Source organism: Camellia sinensis, chromosome 1, assembly GCF_055761805.1.
Source record: "Camellia sinensis isolate YWXY chromosome 1, ASM5576180v1, whole genome shotgun sequence".
Lineage (NCBI taxonomy): Eukaryota > Viridiplantae > Streptophyta > Magnoliopsida > Ericales > Theaceae > Camellia > Camellia sinensis.
Window position 1 is genome coordinate 207,965,127 of NC_138961.1, and position 18,788 is coordinate 207,983,914.

The 18,788-nt window shown below is 45.4% G+C and overlaps 2 protein-coding genes across 2 annotated transcripts; both read right to left on the reverse strand.

Annotated features, from left to right (window-relative positions):
• Positions 1 to 9,079: 9,079 nt before the first annotated feature.
• On the reverse strand, positions 9,080 to 9,868 carry LOC145801917 (uncharacterized). Its single transcript, XM_082893784.1, has 3 exons — positions 9,761 to 9,868; positions 9,324 to 9,665; positions 9,080 to 9,223 (listed from the first exon to the last, which is right to left on the reverse strand). Exons 1-3 carry the CDS (start codon positions 9,845 to 9,847, stop codon positions 9,134 to 9,136), a joined length of 519 nt encoding a protein of 172 aa, XP_082749910.1. The 5' UTR covers positions 9,848 to 9,868; the 3' UTR covers positions 9,080 to 9,133.
• Positions 9,869 to 10,858: 990 nt separating this feature from the next.
• LOC145801920 (uncharacterized) lies at positions 10,859 to 12,411 on the reverse strand. Its single transcript, XM_082893798.1, has 3 exons — positions 12,029 to 12,411; positions 11,267 to 11,953; positions 10,859 to 11,134 (listed from the first exon to the last, which is right to left on the reverse strand). Exons 1-2 carry the CDS (start codon positions 12,098 to 12,100, stop codon positions 11,303 to 11,305), a joined length of 723 nt encoding a protein of 240 aa, XP_082749924.1. The 5' UTR covers positions 12,101 to 12,411; the 3' UTR covers positions 10,859 to 11,134; positions 11,267 to 11,302.
• Positions 12,412 to 18,788: the final 6,377 nt, after the last annotated feature.

Here is an 18,788-nt window from a genome sequence, read left to right on the forward strand (position 1 = left end):
GAATTCAAGTTTCTTAAAGAAGTAGTTTGCCTAAAGTGAAATCCGACTCTAACTCCCAAACCGGGAACCCGATGCGAGCCCCGTCTTCTCCCACAAGTCTCTCGTGCCTAGGCGGTCGTGTGTGCCAAGTTTCGTGCTAAACCGACGACGTTTGGTGATTTTGGGGCGTTAACTCCTCAAATTCAAGTTTCTTAAGGAAGTAATTTGCCTAAAGTGAAATACGGCTCTAACTCCCAAACCGGGAACCCGATTCGAGCCCCGTTTTCTCCCACAAGTGTCTCGTGCCTAGGCGGTCGTGTGTGCCAAGTTTCGTGCTAAACCGACGCCGTTTGGTGATTTTGGGGCGTTAACGCCTCGAATTCAAGTTTCTTAAAGAAGTAGTTTGCCTAAAGTGAAATCCGACTCTACCTCCCAAACCGGGAACCCGATTCGAGCCCCGTCTTCTCCCACAAGTCTCTCGTGCCTAGGCGGTCGTGTGTGCCAAGTTTCGTGCTAAACCGACGCCGTTTGGTGATTTTGGGGCGTTAACGCCTCGAAAAGAAGTTTCTTAAAGAAGTAGTTTGCCTAAAGTGAAATCCGACTCTAACTCCCAAACCGGGAACCCGATTCGAGCCTCGTCTTCTCCCACAAGTCTCTCGTGCCTAGGCGGTCGTGTGTGCCAAGTTTCGTGCTAAACCGACGCCGTTTGGTGATTTTGGGGCGTTAACTCCTCAAATTCAAGTTTCTTAAGGAAGTAATTTGCCTAAAGTGAAATCCGGCTCTAACTCCCAAACCGGGAAACCGATTCAAGCCCCGTCTTCTCCCACAAGTCTCTCGTGCCTAGGCGGTCGTGTGTGCCAAGTTTCGTGCTAAACCGACGCCGTTTGGTGATTTTGGGGCGTTAACGCCTCGAAAAGAAGTTTCTTAAAGAAGTAGTTTGCCTAAAGTGAAATCCGGCTCTAACTCCCAAACCGGGAACCCGATTCAAGCCCCGTCTTCTCCCACAAGTCTCTCGTGCCTAGGCGGTCGTGTGTGCCAAGTTTCGTGCTAAACCGACGCCGTTTGGTGATATTGGGGCGTTAACGCCTCGAATTCAAGTTTCTTAAAGAAGTAGTTTGCCTAAAGTGAAATCCGACTCTAACTCCCAAACCGGGAACCCGATTCGAGCCCCGTCTTCTCCCACAAGTCTCTCGTGCCTAGGCGGTCGTGTGTGCCAAGTTTCGTGCTAAACCGACGCCGTTTGGTGATTTTGGGGCGTTAACTCCTCAAATTCAAGTTTCTTAAGGAAGTAATTTGCCTAAAGTGAAATACGGCTCTAACTCCCAAACCGGGAACCCGATTCGAGCCCCGTCTTCTCCCACAAGTCTCTCGTGCCTAGGAGGTCGTGTGTGCCAAGTTTCGTGCTAAACCGACGCCGTTTGGTGATTTTGGGGCGTTAACTCCTCAAATTCAAGTTTCTTAAGGAAGTAATTTGCCTAAAGTGAAATCCGGCTCTAACTCCCAAACCGGGAAACCGATTCAAGCCCCGTCTTCTCCCACAAGTCTCTCGTGCCTAGGCGGTCGTGTGTGCCAAGTTTCGTGCTAAACCGACGCCGTTTGGTGATTTTGGGGCGTTAACGCCTCGAAAAGAAGTTTCTTAAAGAAGTAGTTTGCCTAAAGTGAAATCCGGCTCTAACTCCCAAACCGGGAACCCGATTCAAGCCCCGTCTTCTCCCACAAGTATCTCGTGCCTAGGCGGTCGTGTGTGCCAAGTTTCGTGCTAAACCGACGCCGTTTGGTGATTTTGGGGCGTTAACGCCTCGAATTCAAGTTTCTTAAAGAAGTAGTTTGCCTAAAGTGAAATCCGACTCTAACTCCCAAACCGGGAACCCGATTCGAGCCCCGTCTTCTCCCACAAGTCTCTCGTGCCTAGGCGGTCGTGTGTGCCAAGTTTCGTGCTAAACCGACGCCGTTTGGTGATTTTGGGGCGTTAACGCCTCGAAAAGAAGTTTCTTAAAGAAGTAGTTTGCCTAAAGTGAAATCCGACTCTAACTCCCAAACCGGGAACCCGATTCGAGCCCCGTCTTCTCCCACAAGTCTCTTGTGCCTAGGCGGTCGTGTGTGCCAAGTTTCGTGCTAAACCGACGCCGTTTGGTGATTTTGGGGCGTTAACGCCTCGAATTCAAGTTTCTTAAAGAAGTAGTTTGCCTAAAGTGAAATCCGACTCTAACTCCCAAACCGGGAACCCGATTCGAGCCCCGTCTTCTCCCACAAGTCTCTCGTGCCTAGGCGGTCGTGTGTGCCAAGTTTCGTGCTAAACCGACGCCGTTAGGTGATTTTGGGGCGTTAACGCCTCGAAAAGAAGTTTCTTAAAGAAGTAGTTTGCCTAAAGTGAAATCCGACTCTAACTCCCAAACCGGGAACCCGATTCGAGCCCCGTCTTCTCCCACAAGTCTCTCGTGCCTAGGCGGTCGTGTGTGCCAAGTTTCGTGCTAAACCGACGCCGTTTGGTGATATTGGGGCGTTAACGCCTCGAATTCAAGTTTCTTAAAGAAGTAGTTTGCCTAAAGTGAAATCCGACTCTAACTCCCAAACCGGGAACCCGATTCGAGCCCCGTCTTCTCCCACAAGTCTCTCGTGCCTAGGCGGTCGTGTGTGCCAAGTTTCGTGCTAAACCGACGCCGTTTGGTGATTTTGGGGCGTTAACTCCTCAAATTCAAGTTTCTTAAGGAAGTAATTTGCCTAAAGTGAAATACGGCTCTAACTCCCAAACCGGGAACCCGATTCGAGCCCCGTCTTCTCCCACAAGTCTCTCGTGCCTAGGAGGTCGTGTGTGCCAAGTTTCGTGCTAAACCGACGCCGTTTGGTGATTTTGGGGCGTTAACTCCTCAAATTCAAGTTTCTTAAGGAAGTAATTTGCCTAAAGTGAAATCCGGCTCTAACTCCCAAACCGGGAAACCGATTCAAGCCCCGTCTTCTCCCACAAGTCTCTCGTGCCTAGGCGGTCGTGTGTGCCAAGTTTCGTGCTAAACCGACGCCGTTTGGTGATTTTGGGGCGTTAACGCCTCGAAAAGAAGTTTCTTAAAGAAGTAGTTTGCCTAAAGTGAAATCCGGCTCTAACTCCCAAACCGGGAACCCGATTCAAGCCCCGTCTTCTCCCACAAGTATCTCGTGCCTAGGCGGTCGTGTGTGCCAAGTTTCGTGCTAAACCGACGCCGTTTGGTGATTTTGGGGCGTTAACGCCTCGAATTCAAGTTTCTTAAAGAAGTAGTTTGCCTAAAGTGAAATCCGACTCTAACTCCCAAACCGGGAACCCGATTCGAGCCCCGTCTTCTCCCACAAGTCTCTCGTGCCTAGGCGGTCGTGTGTGCCAAGTTTCGTGCTAAACCGACGCCGTTTGGTGATTTTGGGGCGTTAACGCCTCGAAAAGAAGTTTCTTAAAGAAGTAGTTTGCCTAAAGTGAAATCCGACTCTAACTCCCAAACCGGGAACCCGATTCGAGCCCCGTCTTCTCCCACAAGTCTCTTGTGCCTAGGCGGTCGTGTGTGCCAAGTTTCGTGCTAAACCGACGCCGTTTGGTGATTTTGGGGCGTTAACGCCTCGAATTCAAGTTTCTTAAAGAAGTAGTTTGCCTAAAGTGAAATCCGACTCTAACTCCCAAACCGGGAACCCGATTCGAGCCCCGTCTTCTCCCACAAGTCTCTCGTGCCTAGGCGGTCGTGTGTGCCAAGTTTCGTGCTAAACCGACGCCGTTAGGTGATTTTGGGGCGTTAACGCCTCGAAAAGAAGTTTCTTAAAGAAGTAGTTTGCCTAAAGTGAAATCCGACTCTAACTCCCAAACCGGGAACCCGATTCGAGCCCCGTCTTCTCCCACAAGTCTCTCGTGCCTAGGCGGTCGTGTGTGCCAAGTTTCGTGCTAAACCGACGCCGTTTGGTGATATTGGGGCGTTAACGCCTCGAATTCAAGTTTCTTAAAGAAGTAGTTTGCCTAAAGTGAAATCCGACTCTAACTCCCAAACCGGGAACCCGATTCGAGCCCCGTCTTCTCCCACAAGTCTCTCGTGCCTAGGCGGTCGTGTGTGCCAAGTTTCGTGCTAAACCGACGCCGTTTGGTGATTTTGGGGCGTTAACTCCTCAAATTCAAGTTTCTTAAGGAAGTAATTTGCCTAAAGTGAAATACGGCTCTAACTCCCAAACCGGGAACCCGATTCGAGCCCCGTCTTCTCCCACAAGTCTCTCGTGCCTAGGAGGTCGTGTGTGCCAAGTTTCGTGCTAAACCGACGCCGTTTGGTGATTTTGGGGCGTTAACTCCTCAAATTCAAGTTTCTTAAGGAAGTAATTTGCCTAAAGTGAAATCCGGCTCTAACTCCCAAACCGGGAAACCGATTCAAGCCCCGTCTTCTCCCACAAGTCTCTCGTGCCTAGGCGGTCGTGTGTGCCAAGTTTCGTGCTAAACCGACGCCGTTTGGTGATTTTGGGGCGTTAACGCCTCGAAAAGAAGTTTCTTAAAGAAGTAGTTTGCCTAAAGTGAAATCCGGCTCTAACTCCCAAACCGGGAACCCGATTCAAGCCCCGTCTTCTCCCACAAGTATCTCGTGCCTAGGCGGTCGTGTGTGCCAAGTTTCGTGCTAAACCGACGCCGTTTGGTGATTTTGGGGCGTTAACGCCTCGAATTCAAGTTTCTTAAAGAAGTAGTTTGCCTAAAGTGAAATCCGACTCTAACTCCCAAACCGGGAACCCGATTCGAGCCCCGTCTTCTCCCACAAGTCTCTCGTGCCTAGGCGGTCGTGTGTGCCAAGTTTCGTGCTAAACCGACGCCGTTTGGTGATTTTGGGGCGTTAACGCCTCGAAAAGAAGTTTCTTAAAGAAGTAGTTTGCCTAAAGTGAAATCCGACTCTAACTCCCAAACCGGGAACCCGATTCGAGCCCCGTCTTCTCCCACAAGTCTCTTGTGCCTAGGCGGTCGTGTGTGCCAAGTTTCGTGCTAAACCGACGCCGTTTGGTGATTTTGGGGCGTTAACGCCTCGAATTCAAGTTTCTTAAAGAAGTAGTTTGCCTAAAGTGAAATCCGACTCTAACTCCCAAACCGGGAACCCGATTCGAGCCCCGTCTTCTCCCACAAGTCTCTCGTGCCTAGGCGGTCGTGTGTGCCAAGTTTCGTGCTAAACCGACGCCGTTAGGTGATTTTGGGGCGTTAACGCCTCGAAAAGAAGTTTCTTAAAGAAGTAGTTTGCCTAAAGTGAAATCCGACTCTAACTCCCAAACCGGGAACCCGATTCGAGCCCCGTCTTCTCCCACAAGTCTCTCGTGCCTAGGCGGTCGTGTGTGCCAAGTTTCGTGCTAAACCGACGCCGTTTGGTGATATTGGGGCGTTAACGCCTCGAATTCAAGTTTCTTAAAGAAGTAGTTTGCCTAAAGTGAAATCCGACTCTAACTCCCAAACCGGGAACCCGATTCGAGCCCCGTCTTCTCCCACAAGTCTCTCGTGCCTAGGCGGTCGTGTGTGCCAAGTTTCGTGCTAAACCGACGCCGTTTGGTGATTTTGGGGCGTTAACTCCTCAAATTCAAGTTTCTTAAGGAAGTAATTTGCCTAAAGTGAAATACGGCTCTAACTCCCAAACCGGGAACCCGATTCGAGCCCCGTCTTCTCCCACAAGTCTCTCGTGCCTAGGAGGTCGTGTGTGCCAAGTTTCGTGCTAAACCGACGCCGTTTGGTGATTTTGGGGCGTTAACTCCTCAAATTCAAGTTTCTTAAGGAAGTAATTTGCCTAAAGTGAAATCCGGCTCTAACTCCCAAACCGGGAAACCGATTCAAGCCCCGTCTTCTCCCACAAGTCTCTCGTGCCTAGGCGGTCGTGTGTGCCAAGTTTCGTGCTAAACCGACGCCGTTTGGTGATTTTGGGGCGTTAACGCCTCGAAAAGAAGTTTCTTAAAGAAGTAGTTTGCCTAAAGTGAAATCCGGCTCTAACTCCCAAACCGGGAACCCGATTCAAGCCCCGTCTTCTCCCACAAGTATCTCGTGCCTAGGCGGTCGTGTGTGCCAAGTTTCGTGCTAAACCGACGCCGTTTGGTGATTTTGGGGCGTTAACGCCTCGAATTCAAGTTTCTTAAAGAAGTAGTTTGCCTAAAGTGAAATCCGACTCTAACTCCCAAACCGGGAACCCGATTCGAGCCCCGTCTTCTCCCACAAGTCTCTCGTGCCTAGGCGGTCGTGTGTGCCAAGTTTCGTGCTAAACCGACGCCGTTTGGTGATTTTGGGGCGTTAACGCCTCGAAAAGAAGTTTCTTAAAGAAGTAGTTTGCCTAAAGTGAAATCCGACTCTAACTCCCAAACCGGGAACCCGATTCGAGCCCCGTCTTCTCCCACAAGTCTCTTGTGCCTAGGCGGTCGTGTGTGCCAAGTTTCGTGCTAAACCGACGCCGTTTGGTGATTTTGGGGCGTTAACGCCTCGAATTCAAGTTTCTTAAAGAAGTAGTTTGCCTAAAGTGAAATCCGACTCTAACTCCCAAACCGGGAACCCGATTCGAGCCCCGTCTTCTCCCACAAGTCTCTCGTGCCTAGGCGGTCGTGTGTGCCAAGTTTCGTGCTAAACCGACGCCGTTAGGTGATTTTGGGGCGTTAACGCCTCGAAAAGAAGTTTCTTAAAGAAGTAGTTTGCCTAAAGTGAAATCCGACTCTAACTCCCAAACCGGGAACCCGATTCGAGCCCCGTCTTCTCCCACAAGTCTCTCGTGCCTAGGCGGTCGTGTGTGCCAAGTTTCGTGCTAAACCGACGCCGTTTGGTGATATTGGGGCGTTAACGCCTCGAATTCAAGTTTCTTAAAGAAGTAGTTTGCCTAAAGTGAAATCCGACTCTAACTCCCAAACCGGGAACCCGATTCGAGCCCCGTCTTCTCCCACAAGTCTCTCGTGCCTAGGCGGTCGTGTGTGCCAAGTTTCGTGCTAAACCGACGCCGTTTGGTGATTTTGGGGCGTTAACTCCTCAAATTCAAGTTTCTTAAGGAAGTAATTTGCCTAAAGTGAAATACGGCTCTAACTCCCAAACCGGGAACCCGATTCGAGCCCCGTCTTCTCCCACAAGTCTCTCGTGCCTAGGAGGTCGTGTGTGCCAAGTTTCGTGCTAAACCGACGCCGTTTGGTGATTTTGGGGCGTTAACTCCTCAAATTCAAGTTTCTTAAGGAAGTAATTTGCCTAAAGTGAAATCCGGCTCTAACTCCCAAACCGGGAAACCGATTCAAGCCCCGTCTTCTCCCACAAGTCTCTCGTGCCTAGGCGGTCGTGTGTGCCAAGTTTCGTGCTAAACCGACGCCGTTTGGTGATTTTGGGGCGTTAACGCCTCGAAAAGAAGTTTCTTAAAGAAGTAGTTTGCCTAAAGTGAAATCCGGCTCTAACTCCCAAACCGGGAACCCGATTCAAGCCCCGTCTTCTCCCACAAGTATCTCGTGCCTAGGCGGTCGTGTGTGCCAAGTTTCGTGCTAAACCGACGCCGTTTGGTGATTTTGGGGCGTTAACGCCTCGAATTCAAGTTTCTTAAAGAAGTAGTTTGCCTAAAGTGAAATCCGACTCTAACTCCCAAACCGGGAACCCGATTCGAGCCCCGTCTTCTCCCACAAGTCTCTCGTGCCTAGGCGGTCGTGTGTGCCAAGTTTCGTGCTAAACCGACGCCGTTTGGTGATTTTGGGGCGTTAACGCCTCGAAAAGAAGTTTCTTAAAGAAGTAGTTTGCCTAAAGTGAAATCCGACTCTAACTCCCAAACCGGGAACCCGATTCGAGCCCCGTCTTCTCCCACAAGTCTCTTGTGCCTAGGCGGTCGTGTGTGCCAAGTTTCGTGCTAAACCGACGCCGTTTGGTGATTTTGGGGCGTTAACGCCTCGAAAAGAAGTTTCTTAAAGAAGTAGTTTGCCTAAAGTGAAATCCGGCTCTAACTCCCAAACCGGGAACCCGATTCAAGCCCCGTCTTCTCCCACAAGTATCTCGTGCCTAGGCGGTCGTGTGTGCCAAGTTTCGTGCTAAACCGACGCCGTTTGGTGATTTTGGGGCGTTAACGCCTCGAATTCAAGTTTCTTAAAGAAGTAGTTTGCCTAAAGTGAAATCCGACTCTAACTCCCAAACCGGGAACCCGATTCGAGCCCCGTCTTCTCCCACAAGTCTCTCGTGCCTAGGCGGTCGTGTGTGCCAAGTTTCGTGCTAAACCGACGCCGTTTGGTGATTTTGGGGCGTTAACGCCTCGAAAAGAAGTTTCTTAAAGAAGTAGTTTGCCTAAAGTGAAATCCGGCTCTAACTCCCAAACCGGGAACCCGATTCAAGCCCCGTCTTCTCCCACAAGTATCTCGTGCCTAGGCGGTCGTGTGTGCCAAGTTTCGTGCTAAACCGACGCCGTTTGGTGATTTTGGGGCGTTAACGCCTCGAATTCAAGTTTCTTAAAGAAGTAGTTTGCCTAAAGTGAAATCCGACTCTAACTCCCAAACCGGGAACCCGATTCGAGCCCCGTCTTCTCCCACAAGTCTCTCGTGCCTAGGCGGTCGTGTGTGCCAAGTTTCGTGCTAAACCGACGCCGTTTGGTGATTTTGGGGCGTTAACGCCTCGAAAAGAAGTTTCTTAAAGAAGTAGTTTGCCTAAAGTGAAATCCGACTCTAACTCCCAAACCGGGAACCCGATTCGAGCCCCGTCTTCTCCCACAAGTCTCTTGTGCCTAGGCGGTCGTGTGTGCCAAGTTTCGTGCTAAACCGACGCCGTTTGGTGATTTTGGGGCGTTAACGCCTCGAATTCAAGTTTCTTAAAGAAGTAGTTTGCCTAAAGTGAAATCCGACTCTAACTCCCAAACCGGGAACCCGATTCGAGCCCCGTCTTCTCCCACAAGTCTCTCGTGCCTAGGCGGTCGTGTGTGCCAAGTTTCGTGCTAAACCGACGCCGTTAGGTGATTTTGGGGCGTTAACGCCTCGAAAAGAAGTTTCTTAAAGAAGTAGTTTGCCTAAAGTGAAATCCGACTCTAACTCCCAAACCGGGAACCCGATTCGAGCCCCGTCTTCTCCCACAAGTCTCTCGTGCCTAGGCGGTCGTGTGTGCCAAGTTTCGTGCTAAACCGACGCCGTTTGGTGATTTTGGGGCGTTAACGCCTCGAATTCAAGTTTAGAACGCAAAGATGCATTTTAGCTTAGAATGCAAAGATAAATTTTATACCTGATCTTCTGGCGGTGGTGTATATGGATTCTCGTCTTCTGTAGATTCCCTAAATGCCCGGTGGCCACTCGATGCATCAGGAACCTATGTTAGTCAGTGCATAATGTGTTAATCATATTCGAATTTCATACATAATCTTGAGTGAAAATTGAACTATCAAACAATTGTGATGTTTATATGGAACCTGTCTGTTGGGATCCACACTCGCCCCCTGTGACACAAGGGCCATCATCTCAGCTCTCATCTGCTGCAAATGTGTAGAGAACTCTGCTCGCAGCTCCTCCCTCAACTCATCCCTTAGCTCAGCACGAACCTGCTGCGTGATCTGATCAATAGTCGATGGATGGGGTGTTGACTGTGATGGCCCAGCACCATCCTTATACACCACTCTCCGAGGCACGATTCTCCCGTATGTGCGACAATATCCATGTCTGTCATGACCTATCAACTCATGGAAAATGGCATTCCTAGCCTCCAAAGTCCGACCATCCTCAGGTAGCATAGAGAGTTGACGATTAAACTCATCCTGTATTGAATAAGACACACAAGTATACACGAAATTAAAATGGTTGACACACAAAAAATAAACTTTAAATACAATCAAAGGTGTTTGGAAACTACCAAGGTCTGGATAACCTCTGGGTCATCTACTCTACGTGTCATAAGCCAAACATTCATCTTATCAGTAGACTCCCCCTTACTGGTCATCTACATTTTTTTTTAGAAATATGAAAATTAGAATCCAAATAATTTGCAAATATACAATGTTTATTTATATAGAAAAATAAAACAATAAAATGTAAACCTCATGCCGTATCTAAGAGAAAGTAGTACGCCCTGTGGTATGAGCTATGCCGTGAGCTCGCCGATTTTTAGCGTTCCTACTTGCAATTTTCTATAACAAGTTCAACAAATGTAAGTATGTAAATATGATTTGTATGTTTACATATCATAAATATAACGTAATTGTATACTTCAGCATCGGAAGTACGCCAATACTCTACAAGTTGTTCCCACTGGCTTGGCACAACGTTCATAGGAACATCATCCTTCAGATTAGGATCGGAGCTTCTAGGCTTGAAATACTTAGCCTTAAGCTTGTTCTTGTGATCCTTCCATATGCTGTTGCAGTTTTTCATGCAGATTGGCTTGTACTCCTCTGGACATATATTCAAATTGTCCTATAAAACACAAAGTTTAAGGCTAAGTATAACACAAATTTGGAATTCGAATTTGTGGACAAAAATATACTTTTACCTTCACATCCTTCCAGATAGCATCAACAATATCATCAGGCACACTGTTCCAGTCAACAAAAGTAAGAGGAACAATGTTACCATTCCGGACAATAATGCCAAGTTGAGTAGTTAACTTGGCCACGTTATCTCCTATTGGGCAGTAATTTCCATCAAATTGTATGTGCAGCTTTTTACCAGTACCCCACTCTTTAATGCCCTTGGCACATCCTCTACCACGCCTAGTCGAGGTTGATGAAGAACTAACATGACCTGCGATATACAATAATAATAAACAATATGCAATGGTAACAACCAAATGTAAATACAAATCATATCAAATAAACCTGATGTGGGCTGTGAAGAAGTCGAAGGGTCTGCAAAATACAATGAGAATAAACAAGTTATATATAATGAGCATAAATAAATGTATGTGTAAATAATTTTCATGCAAATCAAAGCAAATTTAAATACCTGTGGATGGCTCATAAGCTGATGATGATAGCTGCTGTGGTGCCATTGATGGTGGACGCACCGATGGTAGGCGTGGAGGCCGAGTACATGGTAGCTGCTGTGGTGCCACTGATGGTGGTCGATACGGTGGTAATGGCCCCTCAGATGGTGGTGGCACTAATGGCCCCTCCGATGCTGCCCGATGTGATGCCTCCTCTAATGGTGGTGCTACTGATGTCCTGTTATGTAGCACATCAGACATCATGCGCCGGGGATGATCAGGCTTCCTCTTCCTTCCCATAATAATCTGCAAGCAATATAACATTAATTGACATTAGAAACATAGACAATGGTTTGTCATCAACTATAATATGACATGAATTAAACTAATACAATTACAAAGACAAAGTAAATTAAGAAATTGATGATTAACTACAACCTTGGCCTTAATTGAATTACTAATGTTGATTACATATCAGCCTATTTGAACATCAACTGTTTCCCCTTCTGCGGCTTCCCTCACCCAACCAACTTCTTCATCACGAAGCATTATATTTTCTTCCAATTGTTGGCTCATGTATGGCTCGATTTGTGGATCAGTTGAACTCATATCAAATAAACCTCTTTGAGACATCTTCACCACGACTTGCCAGTCTGGTTGTAACGGGTCTGCAACATACCAAACTTGCTCTGCTTGGGACGCCAAGATGAAAGGTTCATTGGTAATTCGATCATCTCGGTACAACAAATGATTGAAGTTCACCAACGTAAAATTGAAGACATCTTCTTTCTTTCCGTGAATGTTGTCAATCCAATCACACTTAAACAACACATGTTTCTTCTCATTGGAATATCGAATCTCAACAATATCTGTCAATTGTCCATAATAGTACACAGACCCCAGACGAGGATTCTTGTCTTTTCGACTAGCATAACTTATGGTATCTGCCTTCAAAGCTACACCACAATTTTGTGTGGCTCGACGATCATCCATGGCCTTTACTCGATACCGAAACCCATTCAGTATATACCCGTTGAACCTCCTTGCCAGGTTATGAGGACCATTTGCCAATAGAATAATCTCTTCAGAAAGTATGACATCAGTAGTCCTTCGCAAAGTTTGGACCTATTTAACACGAAATGTAAAATTTAAAATGTAGATCGACTTAAGTAACTAGAATCTATAGAGTTAAATACATACATGTTCCTTGAACCAAATGTGAAAAGTTTCAAAATGTTCACGCCGAAGTTGATGATCGTCGACACGAGGCATTTTGAGCTTAAGTACTTCAAGGTGTTTGCTGTGTAGATTGAAATTTTAGCCATACAAAAATTTTAGTTGAAATTTCAATAAAACATAATAAAATATTGAGTAAGTGACTTAACCTACTTTATGAATGGTTGAACCGCGCTTGTATTGCATAAGATGTACCGATGAGCTTGTACCCAAGAAGTATTATCAAGATAAAAGCTTGTGTTTTCACCAGTAGCATGACCCAAATTATCAGCACCACTATAGTTCCTCACGGGTCGACTAGATTTGGTTTCCACATCACTGAGATATTGTGCACAAAAATTCATGCATTCTTCCATAAGATATCCTTTAGCAATTGATCCTTCAGGACGAGCTCTATTACGCACGTATTGCTTCAAAGTAAGAAGATACCTCTCAATTGGATACATCCATCGAAACTGAATCGCTCCACCCAATAACGCTTCATTAGCTAGATGTATAGGCAAGTGCTCCATTATATCAAAAAAACTCGGAGGAAATATTTTCTCTAGATGACAAAGTGTTACAGCGATACGATCTTTAATATATTGCAAATCCGTCGCACGATTCACTTTCGAACACAATTGTCTAAAGAAATTGCTCAATTCAATCAAGGGTTCAATTACATTCTTCGGTAACGATCTGCGAATAGCCAATGGAATAAGTTGTTGCATCAGAATATGACTATCGTGGCTCTTAAGACCCCCAATGCTTCTATCATGTAAGCGCACACGACGTGATATATTGGATGAATACCCGTCGGGAACTCTTACTTCCTTCAACACTTTCAAGAACAAATCTTTCTCATCCTTGGTCATCGTGAATTGTGCTGGTGGTAAATAGGCTTTATTCGACCCTCTTAACTGCAAATGTAGGGGTTTTCTAATATTCATATCTTGTAAATCACGCCGAGCATTAACACCATCCTTCGATTTTCCTGCAACCCCTAATATTGTCCACAACACATTGTCACAAACATTCTTCTCTATATGCATCACATCGAGGTTGTGTCTTATTAGATTGTGCTCCCAATATGGCAATTCATAAAAGATACTCTTTTTCTTCCAACTATGGGTGCGATGTCCAGCTTTCTCCTTCTCTACCTGTCTCCTATGCCTCTCCTTAAGGTCATCCCTATTGTATTGGGTTAAAATACCCTCAGATTCTAATTGTAGCAACATCTCAGTTCCAGACAACAATTTTGGTTTGAGTCTGACTTCCCGACTACCATCAAATGATACTTTATCCTTCCGGAATTTATGGCCAGTAGGTAAAAATCTGCGATGACCCAAGTATGATTGTTTCCTACTATGCTTCAACCAACACGATGTAGTTTCCTTATTGCAACAAGGACATGCATATTCTCCTTTAGTGCTCCATCCTGACAAGTTTGCGTATGCAGGAAAATCACTAATTGTCCACAGTAAAGCTGCATGCATTTGAAACATTTGATTTGTTGATGCATCAAATGTTGACACACCCTCATTCCATAGTTCTTTCAACTCCTCGATCAACGGTTGCATATAAACATCAATCTTGTCACCAGGTCCTTTCGGGCCGTCAATAAGCACAGATAAAATTAGAAATGGTTGCTTCATGCACATCCATAGCGGCAAGTTGTATGGAATGAGCACAACAGGCCAAGTGCTATGAACTATGTTCATCGTCCTGAATGGGTTAAAACCATCAGATGCTAAGCCAAGCCTTACACTCCGGCAATCATTACTAAAGTCAATATTCCGACTGTCAAAATCTTTCCATGTGTCACGACCCAAACCCGGCCCTATGGGTTTAGCACCGTAACCGGCCAGTAATCCGAGATTACCGAAGGCCTGCTTAACAGTAATACAGTAAAACAGAGTACAGGGCCTGGCGGAAGCCAATACAGTAATTAAACAATGTCCAATGAGCTGTGACAGTCAGTATGCCAAAAAGATTTTTCATGCATTCATACATAAACAGTACAGAACAGTATGTACAATATTGACATCCATTCAAACTAGGGACTCAACCCTACATAACAGTACAGAAACATTCCGTCTGTACAAAACAGTACGGTCTATACAAAATTTATAGTCACACAGTACGGGGACCTAATCCCTTGATAGCAGTACGATAAACAGTCAGTCTATACAGTACAGTAGTCCAAACAGTATGGAGACAGACGGGGGAAAACAAACAAAACACCCCCAAGCCATAGCATGGCAACTCGGAACCTCGCAGTGAGGCACAAAGGCTGGCTTGACAAAACTGGAGTTACCCTGACGCTCCTAGCTCCGATCTGGTGCCTGTACACCTACATATATATATGAGCAGTGAGCTAAAGCCCAGTGAATAACATAATGCGTAAAGGGGTTTAGAATGAATGTCCTTACAGTAATGAAAACAGTTCAATTCAATCAGTATTTCAGTTGTTCAGTACAGTAAACAGTCATATGTGGTACATCCATTAGCATAACAGTAACAGTAGGTCTTAAAAGACCAAACAGTAATGATGGCCATCAGTCAGTAAACAGTAGTGGTTCCACGAGGGAACCGACAGAGAATTCTGTCGCAGTAACAGTAACAGTAAACAGTAAGTACTAAGGATGCCACAGTACAGTTCAGAAATAAAGGACATACATTCATTCAGTAGATAATACCAGTTCAGTAGACAGTTCAGTTCAGTATTCAAAAGATATCAGTTGAACATATCTTTACACAATTGTTACTCACAGAGTTTTGGGCTACAGTATGCTAGAGCGTGTCTCCCCAGTTGCCAACCCTACACAGTTCACAGGTTGAACACACACTAAGCTATACAGTTGGGAAATATTATAACTTAATCCCTAATTCCTCGGTGTGTTCTACATCTATATCCTCAACAAGATGCCTTAAACTAGGCCTAAGAATGCCTAGAATGGGATGAGGATGCACAGATGTACATTTAAAAGCATGTTCAGGATTTTCAGAAAAACAGAGTCCCGCTCGAGCTCAGGTTTCCCCGCTCGAGCGTACAGGCAAACAAAGGTACACGCTCAAGCGCAAACTTTCCCGCTCGAGCGTACTGTAAAAGTACTGGATGGGTGAAATCTCCGCTCGACGCCCGCTCGAGCTTGAGACATGACTCCGCTCGAGCGCCCAATCCTCCGCTCGAGCGGACTGCAAAACAGTGCAGAGAGATGCTGGTTGCTCGGATTCCACGCTCGAGCGTAAATTCCCCGCTCGAGCGGAAGTGCGAAATCTGGAAAACCCAGATTGCACCTCCAAGCTCAAACTCAAGTTTAAATGCATCAAAACCGATCCTCTTGGGCTCATTTTCTGGAAAACTCTTATAAACACATGGAGTAACATGATTCAAAGCTCAATTCGAGAAATCAAAGCCCAAGGGTGTTTAATTCAAACCCAATTTCAAATCATTTTCCAAGAACAATTTTCAAACATGACATGCATGATCTTAAATCATTTTCAAAGCTTTAATGCTGTTTCAAGAGAGCTCAAGCCTTCAAAAACAAGATGAACTCATGGAGTATGACCAAAAGATGGACATGCATGTGAGGTATGATGAACCACAACCTCAAAACTTCAATATATGTACATGCATGCAACACTTAAGCTTCAATTCACCATTAATGACCCAAAACATGACTTAGCTCTACAATCTAGCATGGACCATGCAACAATCAACTCAAAACATGGACAAGAAGACAATGGAGCTACCTTTAGTCTTGTAGTTCAAGAAGGGAGCTCAAATATGCAATCTACACTTCAACAATTTCTTCAATTACCAAGCAAAACCAAGCCAAAAGAGGTGAAATCTAACTCCTCAAGTCTCTCTCTCTCTAAGGTCGGTTGAGGTCGGTTGAGGCAAGAAAAGGAGAAGAAATGTTTGGTTTGGATCACATACGTGGAGTGTAAAAGGCTCAAGAGGTGTGGTGTGGTGGCCACTAAGTGGCGGAACGGTAATTAAGTCCAACTCTTCAATTAGCTTATTTTAATCTAATTTAATCATACCCAATCAATTTTCAGATAATTATACTATAAAATCACCTTAATTCTAAGGATCATAGAACACTAATCGGTTTCGGATTCGGCCGTCGGTAAGGCCTTCAATTAGCAGTTTAAACATATAAACATAAACAGATAATCAGACAATTAAACAGATAGAATGCAATTAACTAACATATACTCAGTCAATTCAGTTTCAATTTCAGTCAGTTATCAGTTCCATTTCGCAGTAATCAATGATTAACGGTAATCATTCAGTCATTAATCAGTAAACAGTATGAGGGTTGTTACAGTCTCCCCTCCTTATAAAGAGTTTAGTCCTCTAAACTCGAGTTACCTTCATTCTGGAAGAAAACAGGATTCAGTGGAAACAGTTCAGGATATCGTTTGGCCATGTCATCTTCCCTTTCCCAAGTGGCATACACACCACCATGGTTCTGCCAGTCAACTTTCACTAGCGGGATCTCTTTGTTCCTCAGTTTCTTGATCCGTCTGTTAACAATCTGTATAGGCCGTTCCTCGTAAGTGTAGTCATCACTCAGCACTACACGAGTAGGCTCTATTACATGGAAAGGATCCCGAAGGTAGTCTCTCAACATAGAGATGTGGAAGACGTTATGCATATGCTCCATTTCAGGAGGGAGCGCAACTTGATACGCCACCGGATTGATTTTCTCAATGATCTCATATGGTCCGACGTATCTCGGTGCTAACTTGCCTTTGACTCCAAAACGAGTCTGGCCTTTCATTGGTGTCACTTTCACAAAAACGTGATCACCCACTTCATACTCTCTGTCCCGTCTTCTGACATCTGCATAACTTTTCTGTCTACTCTGTGCAGTTTTCAGTCTTTGCTGTATCAGTTTCACTTTTTCAGTTGTTTCATACACAATCCCGGGCCCAAGCAACGGCCCATCTCCAACTTCTGCCCAGCAAATCGGAGATCTACATTTTCTGCCATACAATGCCTCGAAAGGCGCCATACCAATACTCGAATGGTAGCTATTGTTGTAGGCGAATTCAACTAATGGAAGATGACTTTCCCAGTCTCCCTGAAAATCAAGGACACACATTCTCAGTAAATCCTCCAGAGTTTGGATGGTCCTTTCTGACTGTCCATCTGTCTGAGGATGATAGGCACTACTCAGTCTCAGTTCAGTACCCAGTGCCGTCTGTAGGCTTTGCCAAAACCTCGATGTAAACTTCGAATCCCTGTCAGAAACAATAGACACAGGCACTCCATGCAGTCTAACAATTTCATCAATATAGATGACAGCCAATTTGTCCGCATTATAAATCGTCTTGGCAGGTAAGAAGTGAGCAGATTTGGTTAGTCTATCAACAATAACCCAAATGGAATCCATACCTTTTCTGGAGCGAGGTAATCCAACGATAAAATCCATCGTGATATGCTCCCATTTCCACTCTGGTATGGGTAGGGGTTGCAATAGTCCGGCAGGTCGTTGATGTTCAGCTTTGACCTGTTGGCAATGAAGACATTTGGATACAAAATCAGCAATTTCTTTCTTCATTCCCGGCCACCAGAAATTCTGTTTCAGATCTTGGTACATTTTCGTATTCCCCGGGTGGATAGACAATTTCGAATTGTGGCCTTCTTGCAGAACTCTTCTTTTCAGTTCAATATCATTTGGTACACACAGTCTTTCATGAAATTTCAGTACATTGTTCTCAAATTTGAATCCCGGCCTCGGTTTAGATTCTCTTCCTTCGATGATCTTCTTCAAGAAGTCATCCAGTTGCTGTTTCTCTTTAATCTCTTCAATCAGTGCCGGTTGAGCAGAAATAGCAGCTAAGGTTCCACCTTGTTCTCGTAAAACGATTTCAATTTCAGATTTTTCAAGGTCACAAAGCAACTCTTTCTGTCCGGTAAGTAAACAGGCTAAGTTTCCAATCGATTTCCGGCTCAATGCATCGGCAACGGTATTGGCTTTTCCCGGATGGTACAAAATTTGTAGGTCATAGTCTTTAATCAGTTCTAGCCATCTTCGCTGTCTCATATTCAGTTCTTTCTGTGTGAAGAAATACTTTAAACTCTTGTGGTCGGTGTATACTTCACATGTCACCCCGTACAGATAGTGACGCCAGATTTTCAGTGCAAACACCACTGCAGCAAGTTCCAGGTCATGGGTCGGGTAGTTCTTTTCATGTGGTCTCAGTTGTCGGGAAGCATAAGCAATAACTCTCCCATTCTGCATTAAAACACACCCCAGACCTTTATGAGAAGCATCACTAAATACAGTATAACCATCCGTACCTGAAGGTAAGGTAAGAACTGGTGCAGTCACTAATCGAGTTTTCAACTCCTGGAAGGCAGATTCCCTTTGGTCAGTCCAGTCAAATGATGTCCCCTTTTGTGTTAACTGTGTCAGTGGTAGGGCAATTTTGGAGAAATCTTTGACAAATCTTCTGTAATATCCAGCCAATCCCAAAAAGCTTCGGACTTCAGTCACATTTATTGGTCTAGGCCAGTTCACTACAGCTTCAATTTTCTACGGATCAACAGAAATTCCATCTTTGCTAACAACATGCCCCAAAAACATAACATGGTCAAGCCAAAATTCACATTTAGACAGTTTAGCATACAGTTTCTGTTCTCTTAAGGTTTGCAGGGCAAGTCTCAGATGATGTTCATGTTGTTCTACACTTTTGGAGTAAATCAATATGTCATCGATAAATACAA